Source organism: Lampetra planeri, chromosome 49 (assembly GCF_965212315.1).
Source record: "Lampetra planeri chromosome 49, kcLamPlan1.2.h2, whole genome shotgun sequence".
In the NCBI taxonomy this organism is placed as follows: domain Eukaryota; kingdom Metazoa; phylum Chordata; class Hyperoartia; order Petromyzontiformes; family Petromyzontidae; genus Lampetra; species Lampetra planeri.
The window spans coordinates 3,170,571-3,191,736 of record NC_136155.1 but is presented as its reverse complement, the minus strand read 5'-3'; the positions used below and the strand labels follow the sequence as shown (position 1 = coordinate 3,191,736).

Here is a 21,166-nt window from a genome sequence, read left to right as displayed (position 1 = left end):
GCAATGCGAGAGCACTCGAGTGTGATCGTCACTCAAGCAATGCGAGAGCGCTCGAGTGTGATCGTCACTCAAGCAATGCGAGAGCGCTCCCATCGTGATCGTCAATCTAGCAATACGATAGCGCTCGAGCGTGATCGTCACTCAAGCAATGCGAAAGCACTCAAGTGTGATCGTCAATCTAGCAATGCGAGAGCGCTCCCATCGTGATCGTCAATATAGCAATGCGAGAGCGCTCCCATCGTGATCGTGAATCTAGCAATGCGAGAGCGCTCGAGCGTGATCGTCAATCAAGCAATGCGAAAGCGCTCAAGTGTGATCGTCAATCTAGCAATGCGAGAGCGCTCCCATCGTGATCGTCAATCTAGCAATGCGAGAGCGCTCGAGCGTGATCGTCAATCAAGCAATGCGAGAGCGCTCAAGTGTGATCGTCAATCTAGCAATGCGAGAGCGCTCCCATCGTGATCGTCAATCTAGCAATGCGAGAGCGCTCCCATCGTGATCGTCAATCTAGCAATGCGAGAGCGCTCGAGTGTGATCGTGACTCAAGCAATGCGAGAGCGTCTTCTTGGTTCTTTCGTTAAATCTTCTTGGTTCTTTCGGTAAAGTCACATAATAAAACAATTCTCAGTGAGAATTGTTTTATTATGTTTTATTTTTATTATTTTATTACTTCCCTTCTACGTGACTTTACCGAAAGAACCAAGAAGATGAATCCCTGCAGTCACGAAAGCTTTAAATCTTTCGTTAAAGTCACGTAGACGGGAAATAATAAAATAAAAAAAAATGTACATAATAAAATACAATTCTCACGACGTTTCGGCCACAACGCAAGCAGCCGTCCTCAGGTGAAGAACAGGTCTGTCGGAAAGACAGCGTCTGAATCGGAATTTAAATGCGAGAGCGCATACAGCGAGATCGCCAATCGAGCAATTCGAGCGCGCTACTGATGTGCGATTCCAAGTCTAACCACGCGAGGGCGTTCGCTAACACAGGATCCCCAAGCATAGTCGTAATCGCCAACATAGCAATGCGAGAGCGCAATCTGAAACGAAACGTAATCGTAATCGGAAAGCAAGACAGTGGAAAGCGTTGCACGTAAAGGGATCCGATGAGAAACTGAAGCGTAATTGGCAACCTTGGCAATACGAGAAGCGCTCACACGCGAAACCGAACAAACTGAATCGTAATCTTAGGTTTTTTCGGTAAAGTCACGTAGGTAAAAAATAAAAATAAATAATAAAAATGATAGAAATAAGAATTGTATTTCTATTATTATTTCTATAAATTTTATTATTTATTTCTATTTTTTACCTACGTGACTTTACCGAAAAAAACGTAGAGTATGAATCATTGCAGTCACGAAAGCTTCAGAATGAATCGTAATCGTGCATCAATCAGTCTGAGAGCGCTCCCAGAAGTGAAACTCTGGGACGGTCGTGAATCTAGCAATGTGAGAGCGCTCGAGTGTCATCGTCAATCAAGCAATGCGAGAGCGCCACCCCGAGGTGGGAACCCAAGAAGCCGAGACACCCCCCCCCTCACCCCACCACGTGTGAGGGGTCACGCTCGGTTCGCCGTGCCCTGCGTCCACGGGATGAGGAGGCTCGGACTGAGGCTGAGTGGGAGGGGGCTACCCCCCCTCTCCGTGTCACCCGCCCGACTCGCCCCCCCACTCGCCTCCTACTCGCTCGGCCTCCTCCCCGCTTCGCTCGCGAAGCGCGAGTTCAGTTCGAGCGCGGAGCGTGGCGCGGCGTGCTGGCTGGTGCGTGCCGTCTGGGCCTGGGGAACAACTTCGCTACCCCCCCCCCCCATTAAGTCCATATCCCACCCCTGTGCCCCCCCCATGCCTCCCTCGTCTTGACCCCTATGCCTCCCTCTCCCCTCGTGCCCAGCTCCATGGGTACTGCATGTCTCCCTGCCCCCCTTCTAGAGAGACTGGCTGTGGGTAACCCCGGCCCCCCCTTCATCTCGTGCCCCCCCCCCCTTTACCCCCCCTTATCCCCCCACCCTTTATCCCCCCTCCTCCCTTTACCCCCCCTCCCTTTATCCCCCCCCTTTTACTCCCCCCCCCTTTTACTTCCCCCCCCTTACCAATCCCCCCTCTCCGCCCCCCCCACCGCTCGTGCAGGTGCTGGGCTTGGGGAACCCCGGCATGGCGGGTACCCGCCACAGCGTGGGGGTCGTGGCCGTGCGGCGCCTGGCGGAGCGGCTGGGCGCGGGGTCCGCGTGGCGAGGGGACCGCGCGGTGGCGGGGACCCTGGCCGAGGTGGGGCCCCCCGGGGGGGCCCCCGCGTGGCCCGGGGGGCCCCGCCTCGTGCTGCTCGCCTCCAGCCACCCCATGAACGTCAACGGGCTCAGCGCCGCCCTCGCCGGTGCGGAGTGGGGGGGGGGGTGTGGAGTGGGGGGGGGGTGTGGAGTGGGGGGGGGTGTGGAGTGGGGGGGGGTGTGGAGTGGGGGGGGGTGTGGGGGGGTGTGGAGTGGGGTGTGGAATGGGGGTATTGTGGGGTGTGGAGTGGGGGGGTGTGGGGTGTGGAGTGGGGGGGGGGTGGAGTGGGGGGGTGTGGGGTGTGGAGTGGAGTGTGGGCGTGGGGGGGTGTGGGGTAGTGTGGGGAGGGGGGGTGTGGGGTGGGGGGGTGTGGGGTGGGGGGGGGTGGAGTGGGGGGGTGTGGGGTGTGGAGTGGAGTGGGGGTGTGGGGTGAGGTGTGGGGTGGGGGGGTGTGGGCTAGTGTGGGGTGAGGTGTGGAGTGATGTACCCAGATGAGTACTTGGTGCGGTGTGTAGTAAACGTCGCCACTGGGGAGACAAAGGCGGCCGGGCGTGGTTCTGGCCACCCCCCCCCCCCCTGCCATATGCCGTGCCAGCCCTTCAAAGGTGCTGCTCGCGATAACAACTTGCCCCAAAGGTCTATTGAGGCTATACCGGGGGGGGTGGGTCTTTGTCTTTGTGCACAGCCAAGAAGTTCTCGGTGCCCGCCCAGGAGGTCGTCCTCCTGCACGACGATGTGGACAAGCCCCTGGGTCACGTGGCTCTCAAGCACGGGGGCAGTGCCCGGTGAGTCCACCCCGCCACGCTGTCCACCCCGCGCTGTCCACCCCGCCGCGCTGTCCACCCCATCGGCGTGCTCCCCTTGTTGTTGTTGGAGGTGCAGGAGCAGGGGGCTCGTGCAGGCTCACCACGTGTGTGCGCGTCTTGTCTCGAACGGGGAGCGGTGGTGCTGCGGTTAGCGCACTGCGCCGCGAGCCAGGCAACCTGAGTTCAACACCGGTGACGAGTATCTGAACCAGACCTGGGCCTCCCTTAAGCTCGACTGAGTACCTGATGTAAATAAACATCAGCACTGGGGAGACAAAGGCGGCCGGGCATGGCGTGCCATGTTGGCCTTCATATCTGCTCACAGAAATGCCCCAAAAGTGTTTTAAAGGCTACATGGGGAATCTTTGTATTTGTGTCTAGGGGACACAATGGAGTCAAGTCCTGCATTCACTGCCTGCGGTCTGATGTGAGTACCTCCCCTCCAGACACCTCGACTGTGACACTGAGCTGGATGATGTGGGTGTGGTGCATGGGCAAGTGTGATTTTGAGATGTCAGTGTGTTGATGTGGATGGTGTGTGTGTGTGTGTGAGAGATATCAGTGTGTTGATGTGGATGGTGTGTGTGTGTGTGAGATATCAGTGTGTTGATGTGGATGGTGTGTGTGTGAGATGTCAGTGTGTTGATGTGGATGGTGTGTGTCTGTGTGAGATGTCAGTGTGTTGATGTGGATGGTGTGTGTCTGTGTGAGATGTCAGTGTGTTGATGTGGATGGTGTGTGTGTGTGTGTGTGAGATGTCAGTGTGTTGATGTGGATGGTGTGTGTGTGAGATGTCGGTGTGTTGATGTGGATGGTGTGTGTGTGTGTGTGTGAGATATCAGTGTGTTGATGTGGATGGTGTGTGAGATGTCAGTGTGTTGATGTGGATGGTGTGTGTGTGTGTGAGATATCAGTGTGTTGATGTGGATGGTGTGTGTGTGTGTGAGATGTCAGTGTTGATGTGGATGGTGTGTGTGGGGCAAGCTTGAGTGATTCTGGTATTGGGATACGGGTGTAATGCGGGCGTAAGCGACCTTCCGGAGGTGACGTCACGGGGGGTGGAGTCATGTGACGTGGGGGTAAGGTTCGGGGCTTTAAGCGGGTAAACCGGAAGGGGAAGGTAGTCGGGGTGTGAGCGGAAAAGAGTGAGGCCACGCGGGCAAGTGTGGAGAGGGGGGGCGCCGACGGCGATCGGGAGCCAACCCCGAAGATAAGAGGAAGCTGCGGAGTGGTGTGCAGCTGGGGAGGAGACAGCCAGGAGGGCTGCGTGTTAGAGGCAGCGGTGTGGCTGCCAGGAGGAGCTGCGGAGAGAGAGAGAGAGGGGGCTGCTTGTTAGAGGCAGCGGTGTGGCTGCCAGGAGGAGCTGCGGAGAGAGAGAGAGAGAGCAAGAAGCTGTGAGAGCTGCGGAGGGAGAAGAGCAGCAGAGAGTACAGCCAAGGGGGGCTGTGTGAGAGAAACAGCAGCGGAGCTGCTGTTGTGGATCGGGCCGACATTGGAGTCAGCACCGTGGAGAAGCTACAGAGTAAAGACAGCCGTGTGGGTGTACAGCACGAACCGAATAATAAAGGACACTGAGCCAGACATCGTGGTCCAGTCGTTTATTACACTGGTGTCGGAAGTGCAACGGCATGTCGAAACAAGTGAGGAAGAAAGTTAATCCGGCGCCTGCATCGGCTTCTTCGTCCGACGACGACGAACTCCCTCCAACCGCGGATCCTGTTGGGGTGGTGGAGGAGAGCCCGGCTGAGGAGACCACGGGAACGGGAGTGGAGGATGTTGGCGCGGTGGCGGGTCCGTCGACATCATCAGACGCGGATCAACGATGGCAAGCGATGGCGGTACAACTGGAGGCACTTAAGGACGTCCTGGCGCATCTATGCCATCTCGTCGCGCCAGGGACGATGGATGATGCAAGTGGTGCTCCGCGGGCCGCCACGTTGCCTGTCCTGCCGCCGCCATTGCCCACGCGGCAAGAGGCCGCCATTTTGCGCGCTCCGTGGCGCCAAACCGCCATCTTGGCCACGCCGCGGGCCGACGCCATTTTGAATTTGCCATCACAACCACCACCATTGGAAGACGGCGGGAAGAGGAGTCGGAGTCGCCACCTTACAACAGTTAAAGAATTTTCCGTCGGTGGGGACTGGAGCGCGTTCGCCTGCCGCTTCTTGGCGGCGGTACGCACAGCAAGATGGACCGATGCGGAGGCTTTGGAGGTGTTGCCGACTCTCCTGGACGACGAATCTGTCCGATTCTTCCGTTCCATAGCGACCGATAAGAAGGCAACTTTATGTGGTGTTTTTCAAGAAATGGCCGATGCTTATGAGCCACCAGATGATGCGCATCGGCGATTCGCTCAACGACAACGAGCACCAGAGGAGTCGCCCGTGGCGTTCAGGGGTGCGGTGCTGGAGCTGGCCATGGCAGCTTATCCTGAGACGCCACAGGACCTGCTGGAGCCTCTCATATTAGGGAAAATGTTGGAGCTGTCTCGGGATCTAGGGATCCCCATGCCTGTGTGTGGGCATGAGAAGCTAACTTCCCGGATGGCTGCTAAGTGTCTCGATGCGCAATTCAACCTCCGTCGCTGGAAACAAGTGACGGCGTGGACGGGGGAGCCCGTCAAAGAAGAGGAGGCGCTGGGGTGGAACCCTGCGCAGGCCGTCTATGTTCCGGATGACCGGGGCCCTCAACAACTGACGGCCGCCTCCGCTCCATGGACGGGACGCGGCGGGCCGAGACCGCGCGCGGTGCTACCAGAACGGGGCCGTCAGGAGGCGAGGCCTGCGCTTCGGCGCAACGAGGCCGAATGTTTCCGTTGCGGGCGTAGGGGCCACTACGCCAGAGACTGCTGGGCCCGCTTCCCGGCTCCGCCGCAGCAGGAGGCCTCGGCACCGGTCAAGTCGGCTAAAGATCCTCCGAAACAGGCATGTCGGCACGCACCAGACACTCGGCAAGGCTTTCCACCTCACCCACCACCTGTGTTGCGCGATCCTATTGTTGTTGTTAAAGAAAGGCCATCGACGGGGCCTTGTCATTCAGTTACGCAGTGGCGCAAATTGGCACGGAGAGTTGTCGCGGCCGCTACGGGTTCGTCCACTGTACCGGGGTCCATACAAGGTGTGGACGTGCGCATTTTGGTCGACTCGGGCGCGTCTGCGACTATTATATCGGATGTCATTTTCCATCTGTTGGGCATTCCGTCGCGGGCTGTGCGTCCGGTTTATGGGTCGTGCGTCGCTGCGAACGGGGGTAGCATGGGTATCGTGGGTCAGGTGGATGCTAAGATATCTATTGGGGATGTGTCGGCCTCGGGTGTTGTGTTGATATCGAGATCTTTGGCGGTTCCTTGTTTGTTAGGCACCGATTTTTTGGCTAAGATGCCCATTTTGATCAAAATCAATGAGAATTGTATTGAACTGCCGGGGGGCCGTCAAATCTCGTTTCTGCCGTCGCCCTGGGGGCGACCTGCTTCGGCCGTACAAGTGCAGGCGCTGTCCGTCGCATCTGTGGACATCCCACCTGGTACACAGATGCTTATACCCTTGCGGTATCGGAAGCCCCTGCCTGATCGGCTAGGAGCAGTAGGGGTCTTGTTGTCACCGTCCGCCACGATAACAACCGGGTTGGCGTTAGTGGGGGCACAGACCATCGTCCGGCCGGATCAATTACCGTTTTTACAGGTGCTTAATGCGGGGGGAGAAAACGTCCGTGTCCCGGCCGGTACGGTTGTGGCACATGCCACTACGGCGTTTGCGACCCATGATTGTCCACATAGCCGGGGAGTTGTTGCTGGGGTTTCCGAGCCAAGGAGTTCGGATGATCGTTGGGTTGCTCAATTATGTGACGAAAATTCTTCCCTGTCCATGGAGCAACGTGGTGCGCTGCGTAAATTGTTGTTGACATATTCCGACGTGTTCAGCTCCGATGATTTGGATTTGGGCCGCACTTCCTTGCTTTACCATCACATTGAGACGGGCGATGCTGCCCCTATTCGATTAAATTCGCATCGGATGAGTCCTGCGGAGCGAGAACACGTACGGGGGGCAGTGGAAGACATGTTGGCTGCGGACATTATATCGCCATCTAACAGCCCATGGGGCGCTCCAGTCGTCTTGGTTAAGAAGAAGGATGGCAAATTGCGATTTTGTGTTGATTTCCGCAAATTGAATAAGATATCGGTGGCAGATGCGTACCCCCTGCCGCGTATGGATGACTCCCTCGACGCATTGTCGGGGGCTAAGTTCTTTTCCACACTGGACCTCTCTTCGGGATTTTGGCAGCTTCCCCTTGACGAGTCCTCACGGGAGAAAACCGCATTCCGTACGCCGCAGGGGTTATTTCAATTCAACTGTCTCCCGATGGGATTGAATGCGGCCCCTGCTACATTTCAAAGATTGATGGAGCTCGTTTTGACGGGGTTGCAGTGGGAGACATGTCTTATATATTTGGACGATATCATTGTCTTCAGCCGCACATTCGATGAACATTTGACGCGGCTGGAGACAGTGTTCACGAGGATGCGTTCTGCCAAATTGAAATTCAAACCAAAGAAATGTCACCTACTGCAACGGTCCGTCCGCTATTTGGGGCACATCGTGAGCGCTGAGGGAGTGTCCACGGATCCGGAAAAGACGGCGTGCGTCCGGGATTGGCCGACTCCGGCCACCGTGGGGGATGTTCGGCGGTTTTTGGGATTTGCCTCGTATTACCGAAGATTCGTGCCGGGTTTTGCGACGATTGCGAGGCCTTTGCATCTCCTTACGGGTAAAGGACGGAAGTTTGTTTGGGGACAGCCGGAGGAGGCGGCCTTTCGGAGTCTGCGTGATCTATTGGCCACGGCCCCAACATTGGATTATCCCGATTTCGATCACCCATTCATTCTTGATACGGACGCGAGTGACACAGGTATTGGGGCGGTGTTATCACAGTCTAAAGGGGGTGTAGAGCGTGTCGTGGCGTATGGTAGCCGAGTCTTGTCTCCTGCGGAAACCCGCTACTGTGTCACTCGCAGAGAACTATTGGCGGTTGTTTTTTTCCTACGGCAATTTCGACCATACCTCTACGGTCGTTCTTTTATTGTGCGTACGGATCATGCGGCCTTGCAATATGCCCTTAAAATTGACCAGCCATCCGGACAGTTGGCACGTTGGTTGGACACGCTACAGGAATTTTCCTTCCAAATTCAACATCGGAAGGGAGTGCGCCATGCGAACGCTGACGCACTTTCCAGATTACCGCGGCGCGCCCCTTGTAAATGTGAGTCGGGGACGCATAGGTGTTCGCCGATTCCAAACCCCCCTCAGCCGCTCACGTTGGCCGTCGAGAAGTCGGACACTCCGATGGAACCGGGACCGGCTGACGGGGTTTTGAATCTGCCGCGGTCTGTCTGGATCCGGGAACAGATGATGGATGAGTCATTGGTGTCCTTGCGGAAGCGGTCTGCTAAGGACAATGGGAGTCCGAGTACGGCTGTGGGGCCGCAAACCGCTCTCCGAGATGGTCTGCTTATGTGGCGGGAGGGGTTCCAGGAACGTTGGCGCCTGGTGGTACCAACGTCCTTGCGGTTCGAGTTGATTAGAACCCTCCATTGTGACACTCTCTTACATTTAGGGGTGCAGAAGACCTTGTTGACGTTGCAACGTCATTATTTTTGGCACGGCATGGCGACAGATGTCGTAGGGCACGTGCGCGCGTGCCCTGCGTGTGCACAACGTAAGCCGCCGAAACATCCTTACGTGCCGCCTCTCCAGTCGATTCAGGTGTCTCGAGTCAATGAATTGGTGGCGCTGGACATATTGGGACCTTTTCCACCATCGGCGAGGGGTAATAAATATTTGCTGGTAGGGGTTGAGTACCTCTCCCGTTGGCCGATGGCCTGGCCGTTGCCCGATCAGTCGGCCGCGGCCATTACCGACGCCTTTTTGTTTGGGTATATTATGGATAAGGGGGCGCCTGAGAGACTCCTCACGGACCAGGGCAGGAATTTCTCTTCTAAATTATTGGCGGAAGTGTGCGCGGGCCTTGGGACTAAGAAAGTACGGACATCCCCATACCATCCGCAGACGGATGGTATGGTTGAACGGCTGAACAGGACGTTGTCTGCCATGCTTTGCCATACCGTGAGTGAACAACAATCAGATTGGGATCTGCACATCCCCGGGGTGCTTTCGGCGTACAGGATGACGCCTCATGCGGCTACAGGATATTCGCCGTTTTACCTTATGTATGGTCGGGAAAACGTGCCGCCGGTGGATGTGCAATTGGGAACTGGGGTGAAGGGACCTCGTAAACCACTTCCTGAATACATTCAGGACACGGTTCGCCGAGTCACGGAGGCGCGGGAGAATGCCCGCGTGGCTACGGCCAAAGCCCAGGCCCGGAACGAGCGATATGCGCGACGGTCTGAGGGGGAGTGCCCTTGGAAGGTTGGGGACCTAGCCTGGCTTCATTGTCCACAGGTACGTCCGGGGACCTCGCCGAAATTGCACAAACCCTGGCATGGTCCCGTACGCCTCATTGCGGTTCCCAACCCACAGACAGCACGCGTCCAGATTGGGTCTCGTCGCTGGGTTGTGCATACGTCGCGCTTGAAACCATATGTTGCTCCCTTACATGATGCGTCATCCCCCAATGTTGCCTTGCCGGGGTCTGTTGCTGCTGACTCTCCCCTGCCTGCGTCCATTGATCTCGCTGGAGCGCCTGTCGTACCTGTTCCAGACAGGCCGGCCGTGACATTGCGGGGGACGAGGGGCCCTGCTCGGAGGACGCCTGCCAGGTCTGCGGGACCTTCGAGCCCTGCAGCCCTTCCGACCCAGCTGCGGGCACGGTCACAGGACAAGCCCAAGACTAACTCTTTAGGGACACGGGACGTCGGTGGACTTCCAGCTGCGACAGGGGGATTACCCCCTGTCATTCCTCGACTTTCATCGCGTTCCCGTTCTGCGAGTGGGCCGCCGACCGTCCGGGACGGGCCGGCGACCCGCACACGTTCCAAATCGCTTACGTTTCGTTGATTGTTGCTGTCTTGTTATTTTTTTTCTTACAGTTGTATTTATTGCATGCTTTTGTACGATCGTTGATGTTGATTGCGTTGTTGTTGTTCTTGCTGTTACATTATATGCTTAGTGTCCTTTAGGGGGGGAAGCTCGGTTCGCCGCATTACGATTTGCTATTGGTCAGCCGAGGTCGGCTGGGATTTTTCTACGGGGGAGGGTGGTGTAATGCGGGCGTAAGCGACCTTCCGGAGGTGACGTCACGGGGGGTGGAGTCATGTGACGTGGGGGTAAGGTTCGGGGCTTTAAGCGGGTAAACCGGAAGGGGAAGGTAGTCGGGGTGTGAGCGGAAAAGAGTGAGGCCACGCGGGCAAGTGTGGAGAGGGGGGGCGCCGACGGCGATCGGGAGCCAACCCCGAAGATAAGAGGAAGCTGCGGAGTGGTGTGCAGCTGGGGAGGAGACAGCCAGGAGGGCTGCGTGTTAGAGGCAGCGGTGTGGCTGCCAGGAGGAGCTGCGGAGAGAGAGAGAGAGGGGGCTGCTTGTTAGAGGCAGCGGTGTGGCTGCCAGGAGGAGCTGCGGAGAGAGAGAGAGAGAGCAAGAAGCTGTGAGAGCTGCGGAGGGAGAAGAGCAGCAGAGAGTACAGCCAAGGGGGGCTGTGTGAGAGAAACAGCAGCGGAGCTGCTGTTGTGGATCGGGCCGACATTGGAGTCAGCACCGTGGAGAAGCTACAGAGTAAAGACAGCCGTGTGGGTGTACAGCACGAACCGAATAATAAAGGACACTGAGCCAGACATCGTGGTCCAGTCGTTTATTACACGGGTATTGACAGTCCCATTCTCAACCTGCCCATACCCCACGTTCACCCCGTTGTTGTTGGTGTTGCTGCTGCTGCATCTCTCCTGTGCCGCACACCCAGGCCATGGTCCGCTTGCGGATCGGCGTTGGCCGTGGCGACGTGGCGCGGGGCTCGGCGGCGCTGGTGGCCCACGTGCTGGCGCCGTTCTCAGCCGAGGAAGAGCCGCAGATCCAGCGAGCGCTGGAGCGTGGCATCGACCTCTTGCTGGCGCACATGGGTCACACGGGGGGTCACACGGGGGGTCACATGGGCGAGGAGGCACCCAGATGACCCCCACTGTTCCTTCCTCACTCACCCTTCACTACTATGGGTGGAGCGACGACGCAACAGTTAGCACACTCCGCTATCTACCTGGCGGTCCGAGTTCGATTCCTGGCCACGGCTAACATTCAATCCGGTCCAGGGCCTCCCCAGGGTTGCCTCAGCCTTAAATGAGTAACTGCTGCTGTGTAAACATTGGTTGTGTTGCTGGTCACACCACCCTCTTGTGTTGTGCCGGCCTTCATAGCTGCTCACTAACTGCACTTACCCTAACAGCCCCGTGTCGGCTACGAGGGATCTTTGCGTGGCTTGTTTACCATGCGGACATCGCTCGTGTTTGTCTGGAATCTATGAAGTAATAAAAGAGTTCTGGAAGAGGTGGTGTGGGGTGCAGTCCTGACGTAAACACGCAGGACAGGGACACCAGCGCACACCGGGAGGAACGTCGCATAGCAACGCTTTATTGGAAGATGCGGTATAAAACAGGAATGATGTTCACAGTCGCACGCGATATGAAATGTACAGCAGCGTTCGCAAAACACGAAACATGTCATGCGCAAAAACGTCAACACACCAAACGCAACCAACACGTCACATGCAACGTCAACGCAACGTCGCACTCGTCAACGATTGCACCACCATAGCACCCACCGCCATTTCTGGCCACATCACTCGTGCTCCAACCAACTGGGCGCCAATCTCCACCGAGGCATCCTGCTCCATGGGTCTCTGGTGTTAACCCCTTTCACGTGGATTTCTTCACAATGGGCCCTGCCACTGAACCATTCCAGTGTTAAATTTCGATGTAAAGCTTTCGCGACTGCAGGGATTCATCTTCTTTGTTCTTTCGGTAAAGTCACGTAGAAGGGAAATAATAAAATAATAAAAATAAAACATTAAATTATTCTCACGACGTTTCGGCTACAACGCAAGCAGTCGTCCTCACCTGAGGACGGCTGCTTGCGTTGTGACTTTACCGAAAGAACCAAGAAGAAGACATTCCAGTGTTAACCCATTCATCATTGGCCCATCCACCGTGAAAATAAAAATTCTGCCATGGGCCCCTCTGCCATGGGCCCCCGCTCCTCATGCCCTGGCCCTCAGGCACTGGCCCACGCGGACAGCCCCAGCGCTGCCCCCCCGGCACCGTCTCCGCTGAGAAGCTGCCGGTGGCGCACGTCCCACGCCACCTCCTCGCGGTCCGGGTGCCACCGTCGCGCCAGAATGCGCTCCATGTTCAGAGACCACATGGTGTGCAACGGCATCACCTGCTTGTGCACCTGCAGCAGCAACAGCAGCGGAACCATCAGCATGAGCATCTGTGTTCGATATCAGCGTTGGCTATAAACGGTGTGAAAGAAGTTCAATATATATTAGTAGTAGCAGCAGCTCGAGTGGTATCATCATTAGTATTATTCTACCATCAGCATCATTAGTATTCTACCATTAGCATCATTATCTTGAGGGTACGATCTGCTTGTGCACCTTTCGCAAGAGCAGCAGCATCAGCAACAATCGCCATTAGTAGTAGGTTAAGTCAATTTATTACCACTTTAAAATTATAATTAACTACTTTTTGTATGGGCGATTACTCGGGTTCTTTTAAATACGGTGGCTACCACCACCCCCCACTCCTACCGCACCCCCAAGGCAGAACACGGCTGATGGTGATGGAGATGTCACCAAACCCTGCCTGTTACCTTCAGTCTGGCGGCACATACGGAACGATCGAGTCATCAACAACTAAAGTAATGGGACATTCCAGGACTAGTGCGGAGTTCGGGGTTGCGTCAGTCACCGTGAGCGCTTGCTGCAGATCCACGAGGCTGATGGGAGGGAGCGAGGGCACGACCTCCGACCCCGAGCAGGCGAGCAGCAGGGCAGCACGCTCCTCCGCCTCCTCGCCCGGGCGGCACAAACTCTCACTGCACCAGCACCGTCGGAGAGCCACACGTCACTGACGCCGTGCCACAGACCACAAGACTGCACCAACACCGCACCAACCAGCCATACTGAACCGCACAGCAACCATACCACACCACATCACATCAACCACACAAACAGCACACCACAGGGGTGAACCATGACAAGACCACACCACATCAACGCCGTAAAAAAAAACTGCGCGAACACCAAACCACGAGGCTATCCGAGAACCAGACCAACAAACATCGCACCGACCAGCAAAGCCTCATGATGGGACCGTACGGTATGGTGAGCGTCGCGTGGTAAGAGTGGTGGAGAGTTTCGTGGTGGGTTTCGTGGTTAGCGGTGGTGAGTGATGGTTAAAATATTGGCTGCTGATGTTCGTACCTGTCAGTGTTGTTGCTGCTGCTGCGGTGCGCTACACAGCTGTTGCGTAGGTACGGGTGCAGGGGAGCAGTGGTGCCGTACGCGTACCGAAACCGCCCGTCCTTCACCCGGTGAGGACGCCTACTCACCAGCATCGCCGTCACCACCGCCTTCAGGTGGTTCTACAACCGCCAGAACACAACAGCAGCTAAGACAATGCTCTCCCCACTCACCACAACCGCTTTTAATACAACAGTCACTCATAGTGTTGTTGGTGATGGTGTTTAAGGTGGTGGTGGGGGATACGGAGTGGATGGTGGCAGTGGTGAGAATAAGGATGGTGATGTTGGCGATGCGAGTGATGGTGGCAATGATGTGAGTGGCGGTGATGATGGTTATGTTGGTAGTGATGGTGACGGTGGTAACGGTGATTACAATGATGTCAGATGGGCAGGTGTGGTGGTCGTGGTGGTCGTGGTGGTCGTGGTGGTGGTCGTGGTGGTGGTCGTGGTGGTGGTCGTGGTGGTGGTCGTGGTGGTCGTCGTGGTGGTCGTGGTGGTCGTGGTGGTCGTGGTGGTGGTGGTCGTGGTGGTGGTGGTCGTGGTGGTCGTGGTGGTCGTGGTGGCGCCGTTGGTAGCGGTGGTGGCGGTGACGATGACGGTGGTGGTGCCACTGCCGCTCGCCTGCAGCGCATGTTGCAGACACAGCACCGTCTCCTCGGAGACCGAGTCCAACCCGGCTTCCCAGGCCACCAGCATGGCACGCCCCATCATCTCGCCCAGCGCCGGCAGCAGCAGCGACTGCACGCAGAGCGCAGGGGCGGTGGGGCCGGCACGCTCCCCGTCCACGCCGTCGCCCGCGCCCACAACACCGTCGGGGCCGCACACGCGACTTCCCACCCAAGTGGCGCCGGCAAGCGGATCCTGCTCCTGGAAGCGGTGCTGTGACCACACACACACACACAGATCCCCCGTAAAGCTATTGAACAGACTTCTTGGGGCAAGTGCCGTTAGCGAGTAGCACCGATGAATGCTCGGATGGCACACGAGGGGGAAGGTGGTCAGCACCACACCCTGCTGATCTTTGTACACCACACCAGGCCCTCATTAAAGTTGAACTTCTTTCGCACTGTACGTAGCCAACCGTGCTAATTGGAGGTGTGGGGAAAGAAGAAAAGTCAACTTTGGGGAGGCCCGGGACCGGTTCAGATATTCGTCACCAATGTTGGCTGTGAGCGAGAATCGGACACGGGTCGCCGGGTTTGGAGCGCAGTGCGTTAACCGCCATGCTACCGCTCCCATACAAAGATCCCCCGTATAGCCTGAACAGACTGTTGGGGCAAGTGCTGTTAGCGAGCACCACCTATGAAGGCCGATACGGCACACGAGGGGGTGGGTGGCCAACACCATGCCCGGTCGCCTTTGTCTCCCCAGTAGAGATGTTTTTACACACCGCACCAGGTACTCCTTTTGGGCGGAGTCGATCTAGGGGAGGCCCAGGACCGGTTCAAATAATCATCACCGGTATTGGCCGTGAGCGGGAATTTAACTCAGGACGCCAGGTTTGTAGCGCAACGCGCTAACCGCTACACCACCACTCCCATACACAAACATACGGACGCACACTCACTACACGGCTGTTACTGCTCTCACCTCAAACTTTCCCCGCAGCGAGGGCAACTTCTTCTTGCGGCTTGGCTTCCCAGGCCGGCCCGGACCCTCCTTGAGGCCTGGGGGTAGCAGCAGCAGCATGGGTCTCAACACAAAACTTCACACACACACACACGGGGGCAGCAGGAGACTCGACACAGAGATCGAGGGGCAAACGGGAATCAATACACGGGGAGCAGCAAAAACTTTGAATGGCAGCACTCACCGGAAGCCGTCACCATGATCTGACACTTGGTGATAATGGCGAGAAGGAAGTCATTGTGGAGGTGAACTGTAAACACACATCAACACCGATCATGACTCGCATGAACATCACGAATATTATTCTTAGGTTTTTTCGGTAAAGTCACGTAGGTAAAAAATTGAAATACAAATTAATGAAAGTAAAATAAAATAAAAAATCACGACATTTCGGAGGCAACACAAGCTTCCGTGTTCAGGTGGAACCGTCACAGCCACTTTACTTGATACAGCTGTCGTGACTGTGACGGTTCCACCTGAAGACGGAAGCTTGTGTTGCCTCCGAAACGTCGTGATTTTTTATTTTTATTTTATTTTACTTTCATTAATTTTTATTTCAATTTTTTACCTACGTGACTTTACCGAAAAAACCTAAGAATATGAATCCTTGCAGTCACAAAAGCTTCAAATCTAGAATCACGAATATTACTCAACATCAGAGGCTTCACTCAGCATCAACCCAGAATCACTCCCCACCAGCCCCATCGCTCCCATCCCCACGCTCACCCATGTCTTGGGTAAGGAGTCTCCGCGCCTCCGAGTCAAACTCCTCTTTGCTGATCTTGTGCTTGAACCACAGCTTCATGTTTGCCCAGTACCTGCAACATGCACACGCAGATCCCAGTCAGCACTCACAGTTACACGCATATACTTCTCACGGCCGCGACAGATCGCACGACACGGGAGACAAATATACACGGGGACACAGAGACACGGGGAGAGGTGAGCCCTGGGGTTCCCCTCAATGAGACCCCGACTCCATCTCCCCACGGCCGAGAGTTGTCGAGAAACAGCTGCCCTCCCCCCCGTGTCCGTCTCGGGGTATTCCCACTGCTGCCCTCTGCAGTGCTCCTCGCTGCCCTCGCTGTCTCAGTCCCCCCTCTACTACAATCACTGCTCTACGCTCTCTCTGCCGCCCTCTCCACCTACACAAGCTGCTGACCACGCAGCTGCCTCGCGCTCGCAGGTTCCCACATGCTGCCCTCACTGACATTTCCTCTGCAGTACCCTGCTGCCCTCAGTGTCTCATGTTCCTCTCACTCATCCTCCCGCCCACGAGTCTCCCCCACCACACCTCTCCCCCCACCACACCTCTCCCCCCACCACACCTCTCCCCCCACCACACCTCTCCCCCCACCACACCTCTCCCCCCACCACACCTCTCCCCCCACCACACCTCCCCCCCCACCACACCTCCGCACACCACACCTCCCCCCCCCCACACCCCCCCCCACACCTCCCCCCCACACCTCCCCCCCCCCACACCTCCCCCCCCCCCCACACCTCCCCCCCCCCCCACACCTCCCCCCCCACACCTCCCCCCCCCACACCTCCCCCCCCACACCTCCCCCCCCCACCCACACCTCCCCCCCCCACCCACACCTCCCCCCCCCCACCTCCCCCCCCACACCTCCCCCCCCCACCTCCCCCCCCCCCCCACACCTCCCCCATGAGGCTCTCACTGCTTGAGACTCTCTCCGAGCGCCTCCGCGAGGTTCTTCTTGGCCGCTTCGAGCTCTCCACCACCAGACGCCGCCATCGCGCTGCAGTGCCAGACAGCGCAGTGGAGGGGGACGCGACGTCACATCCGGGATGCGGCGACCAATCAGAAGCGACTCGCCCCCCCGCTTAACGGTTATGTCGTAAAGTAACACCACCGTACGTCGTAAAGTAACAACACTGTGCGTCGTAAAGTAACAACACCGTACGTCGTAAACAACACCGTATGTCGTAAAGGAACAACACTGTGCGTCGTAAAGTAACAACACCGTATGTCGTAAAGTAACCACGGACTGTCGTAAAGCGAGGTAGAGGGGAAAATTTCGCTAAATGTGAAGTTAAGAAATTAGTTCTCGCCTATTGTCGCTGCTGCGTTGGTAGTGGGGCACAACCAGCAACACAATACGTTCCCCGTGCCAATAATAACGGTGTTGTGGCCTTAGAAGCAAACGTATATAGTAAACAACGTTTCAAGCGATGACCCTTGTGCATACGCACATAACTGGAGGCCAGAGACAGGGTTAACCCAGGCAGTGTAGTTGACAAACGCGATGTAACATGTTACAGGAAGAAGTAACATGTTACAGGAAGGTTGTTTTTTTAAGTCGTCGTTTGTAATGTCATTTACGGTAGTCGATTGTAAACTGTCGTAAATCTCAAGTGTCGTAAATCACAGGCCGCTGCCGTAAAGCGTTGTTACCGTAAATCGTTGGTGCCGTAAATCGTGACACCTGTCGCAAATCACAACAACCCGTCCAGAAAGGATGTCGTAAAGAGAAGTCGCCTCCGCCGCCGATGTTGTGGTCACGTGATCGAGACGAGACCAAGTGCGCGCCGCGGGAGGGGGGGGGAAGCACGCGGCGCTCGGGGGAGGTGGGGCGGGGGGGTCAGCCGCGAGTGGACGAGTCCAAGGGACGGCGTCCCCCCCCCACCAACACACACGTGGCACCAACCACCCCCACCCGTGCCTCCCATAACCCAGACGGCGCGCGCACAGCCCCACAAAATGTTCACTGTCGTAGAGGTTAAATTTCGATTTAAAGCTTTCGTGACTGCAGGGATTCATCTTCTTGGTTCTTTCGGTAAAGTCACGTAGAAGGGAAATAATAAAATAATAAAAATAAAACATAATTAACGTGAGAATAATTTTATTATTTTTAGTTATATTATTTTATTATTTCCTTTCTACGTGACTTTACCGAAAGAACCAAGAAGATGTCGTAGAGGTTCTTTTGGGGTTAGATCGCGTAAATATATAAACCCGCCACCTACCCGACACAGACAATTGGTAAGGTTTGTCACGTTAAACAGAACGTGCCAGTTGGTCACTAGTACAGCACACCGGTGTGTTGGAGAGCCAAGCCACAACATTTACAATCTTGAGTACGACGTTTCGCCAGTAATTACAACTAGCTTCATCAGGCGACAGCCAACGAGGCTGCCGCCTGATGAAGCTAGTTGTGTGCTGTACTAGTAACGAATTGGCACGTTCTGTTAACATGACAAACCTTACAAATTGGCTGTGTCGGGTGGTGGCGGGTTTAACGACACATTTATATATTTACGCGATCTAACCCAAAACCCTATATTATGGATGATATTGGTCGCGAAAGCCTACGTGTTAAACATGTTTACTGCCTCGCTTGGTGTGCAGGAGGCCGTGGGTTCCACCCCCACCCTGATCTCGGATTTTCAGATGTGTCACGTGGTTTTCGTCTTAAAAGCGACCTGTGTACCAAATGTGAGCTTTCTAACTTGTCGGGCAGCACCCTAGAGGTTTTAGAGGCACACCAATTACAGTCTGTATTTATATACAGTAGTTGTGATGATGGGTTTATTTGTGCATTTGCACCACTGCCAACGCAGTTTCGTTAACTTATTGACATGTTGGTGCAAGGCACCCTCTGTATAATGTTTCGGTAATTTGTAATTGTGCTACAATCGGTGCGAGCCTTCTTGTGCTACGGGGAATTTATATACATTTATTCGTGTTCGTGCAATGTTTTCGACTCCGAGTTGTTTTACTTTACACGTTTTTTTTGTTTCATATTGGTGACGCTTTTGCAAATGCGACTCATGCTGCTCTCTTGGGTTACCACCTGGTTATAATAACCTTAAATCTGACCGCATCTCATGACGAAGTACAGAAAAACCAGGACCACGTTCAGACACAACTCTCACCTTCACCACGGACAGCACACACCACACAGACAGCACCTCCTGACATCTCTATACTTTGTCTCAACTCACTGGTGAATCCGCTCACTCCTTCACCCGTCTGTACACTGGTGGTCACCCTCTCCACTCATCTCTCCACTTGTCAAACTCTCCACTCCTCCACTCATCTGACCACCGGTAAGACCCTATGCTCACTCCTCCGCCCCGTCTGTCCACTGGTGGTCACCCTCTCCACTCATCTCTCCACTTGTCAAACTCTCAACTCCTCCACTCATCTGACCATCAGTAAGACCCTCCGCTCACTCCACTTCGTTTGTCCACTGGTGGCCACCCTCTCCACTCATCTCTCCACTTGTCAAACTCTCCACTCATCTGACCGCCGGTAAGACCCTCCGCTCACTCTGCTCGATCTCTCCACGTCACTCATCTCTCCGAGCTCACCGCTGGCAGCGGACCGCATACTCCGACAGACGTCCGCCACTCGCTTCCAGATGACATGAAAACTTTTATTTGTGCGCCGCGAATTCGCGGCGCGAATACTGACTGACTGCGTCTGTACAAACATAGAAACCGGCGGGCACTGGAAGAAAGGGGGACCACAGGAAGAGCGGGGGGGGGGGGCACGGAGACACCGCGGTTGACACGACACGACACCACGTCCACGATCACCACCACGTATTGCACCACGGGAGCGGCAGAGGCTCCTCCACAGTCATAACCGCGATAATAATATTAATATTCACAACAACAATAACGACAACGATAAGTACATCAGCAGCATCATCAACAACAACGACGACGACGACGTTTGTAACAAACGCGACCCCTGGGCTCGGTAATCGCCCCGGGTTCAATCACCGCGACTCTTCCGTCCTTGGGTAGAGGTCACAGGGCCGGGGCAGTAGGTCACGGTAGGGTCAGGGCCGGCATCGTGGGGTAAGGACAACGTTATGGGGTCTAGGAAAGGTCACGGTGCGAGGACAGGGAGGGGTCACGGGGTCTTGAGTAGAAGTCATCGGGTCTGAGAAGAGTTACGGCAGGGTAAGCACCCCTCGTCACGTGACATTACGTGAAAAGGACAGGAGGGTCAGGCCACCATCAAGGGCACCAGGCCAGGGTCACTTCGGAAACGCGAGTAACACTGCTCTCTACAGAGTGGTGGGGGAGGTCAGAGGTCACAAGAGACATGACCCCCCCCTCTTCCCCGCAAAGCACAGCAACGTCTCACCGGGTCAGACTCTGGGTCCTCATTCCCAGCGAGGCCACGTCACAGCCTGACACACGCGGTCCAGCTTTATGTAGCCTGCCACGCGTAGCCCGGTCCAAGCAGCCCAGTCTACACAGCCCAATATTAATTATCGGTAGTCCGGTCCACACATAGTCCAGTAAACGTAGTCCAGTCGATGCAATCCGGTCCAAATAGCCCAGTATACGTATATCCCACGCTGAACTGCATCACTGGCTTAGCCTGGTGCAAAGCAGCCTGGCGCAACACTGCCAGGAATCCCAGCTATCACAAAGCGGCGTCACCGCCACGCTCCTGCGGGACTCTGGCTCCTGCAGGCTGAGCTCACCCGTGAGTGCAGCTGCTGGCTCCTGCAGGCTGAGCTCACCCGTGAGTGCAGCTGCATCTGCAGCAGTGAGCGGCGGCGAGATCTGGGGTGCTGATGGAGGGTAGGAAGAGCTCATTTTGCAGAGAGCAGTCCCCCCCCCCCCACTATGAAAATTGATTGGAACTGGTGGCTAGTTATCATTGGCCAAGGGCGGAAATATTTGCGTCCCGTTCGCTGCCCTCGACTCTCCGTGGGAGCGGTTCGAATGGGGGCAATGAGAGGCTGGAATGCGCGTCTTGGTGGGGCGGATCAACCGGGTTCCCCGTGTGTCGATTCTGTGTGAATCGAGTCGATGCGACGTGCCAAAACAAACCACGAGCAGACTGCTCGAATTACCCACTACTGAGTTGGCGTTTCTAAAAATGGAGAGCCCAAAGAGGTTTTTTTTCGAAAGCTTTTCATTTTACGTGGGGCATTGGCCCCCAATGTCCCATAGAGACCGGCCGCCACTGCACTGCTGCAGGTGCAAGTTCACCAGCTGTGTCACCAGC

The 21,166-nt window shown here is 55.9% G+C and overlaps 2 protein-coding genes across 2 annotated transcripts; one reads left to right on the top strand and one right to left on the bottom strand.

The window, feature by feature from the left end:
- Window positions 1-1,518: 1,518 nt before the first annotated feature.
- PTRH1 (peptidyl-tRNA hydrolase 1 homolog) lies at window positions 1,519-11,557 on the top strand. The gene is made up of 5 exons (XM_078616158.1): window positions 1,519-1,762; window positions 2,129-2,372; window positions 2,952-3,051; window positions 3,454-3,499; window positions 10,982-11,557. The coding sequence occupies exons 1-5, from the start codon at window positions 1,595-1,597 to the stop codon at window positions 11,189-11,191; spliced, it is 768 nt and encodes a 255-aa protein (XP_078472284.1). The 5' UTR covers window positions 1,519-1,594; the 3' UTR covers window positions 11,192-11,557.
- Window positions 11,558-11,622: 65 nt separating this feature from the next.
- TADA1 (transcriptional adaptor 1) lies at window positions 11,623-17,006 on the bottom strand. Its single transcript, XM_078616157.1, has 8 exons — window positions 16,848-17,006; window positions 15,892-15,983; window positions 15,350-15,415; window positions 15,127-15,203; window positions 14,158-14,415; window positions 13,496-13,656; window positions 12,981-13,107; window positions 11,623-12,462 (listed from the first exon to the last, which is right to left on the bottom strand). Exons 1-8 carry the CDS (start codon window positions 16,922-16,924, stop codon window positions 12,283-12,285), a joined length of 1,038 nt encoding a protein of 345 aa, XP_078472283.1. The 5' UTR covers window positions 16,925-17,006; the 3' UTR covers window positions 11,623-12,282.
- Window positions 17,007-21,166: the final 4,160 nt, after the last annotated feature.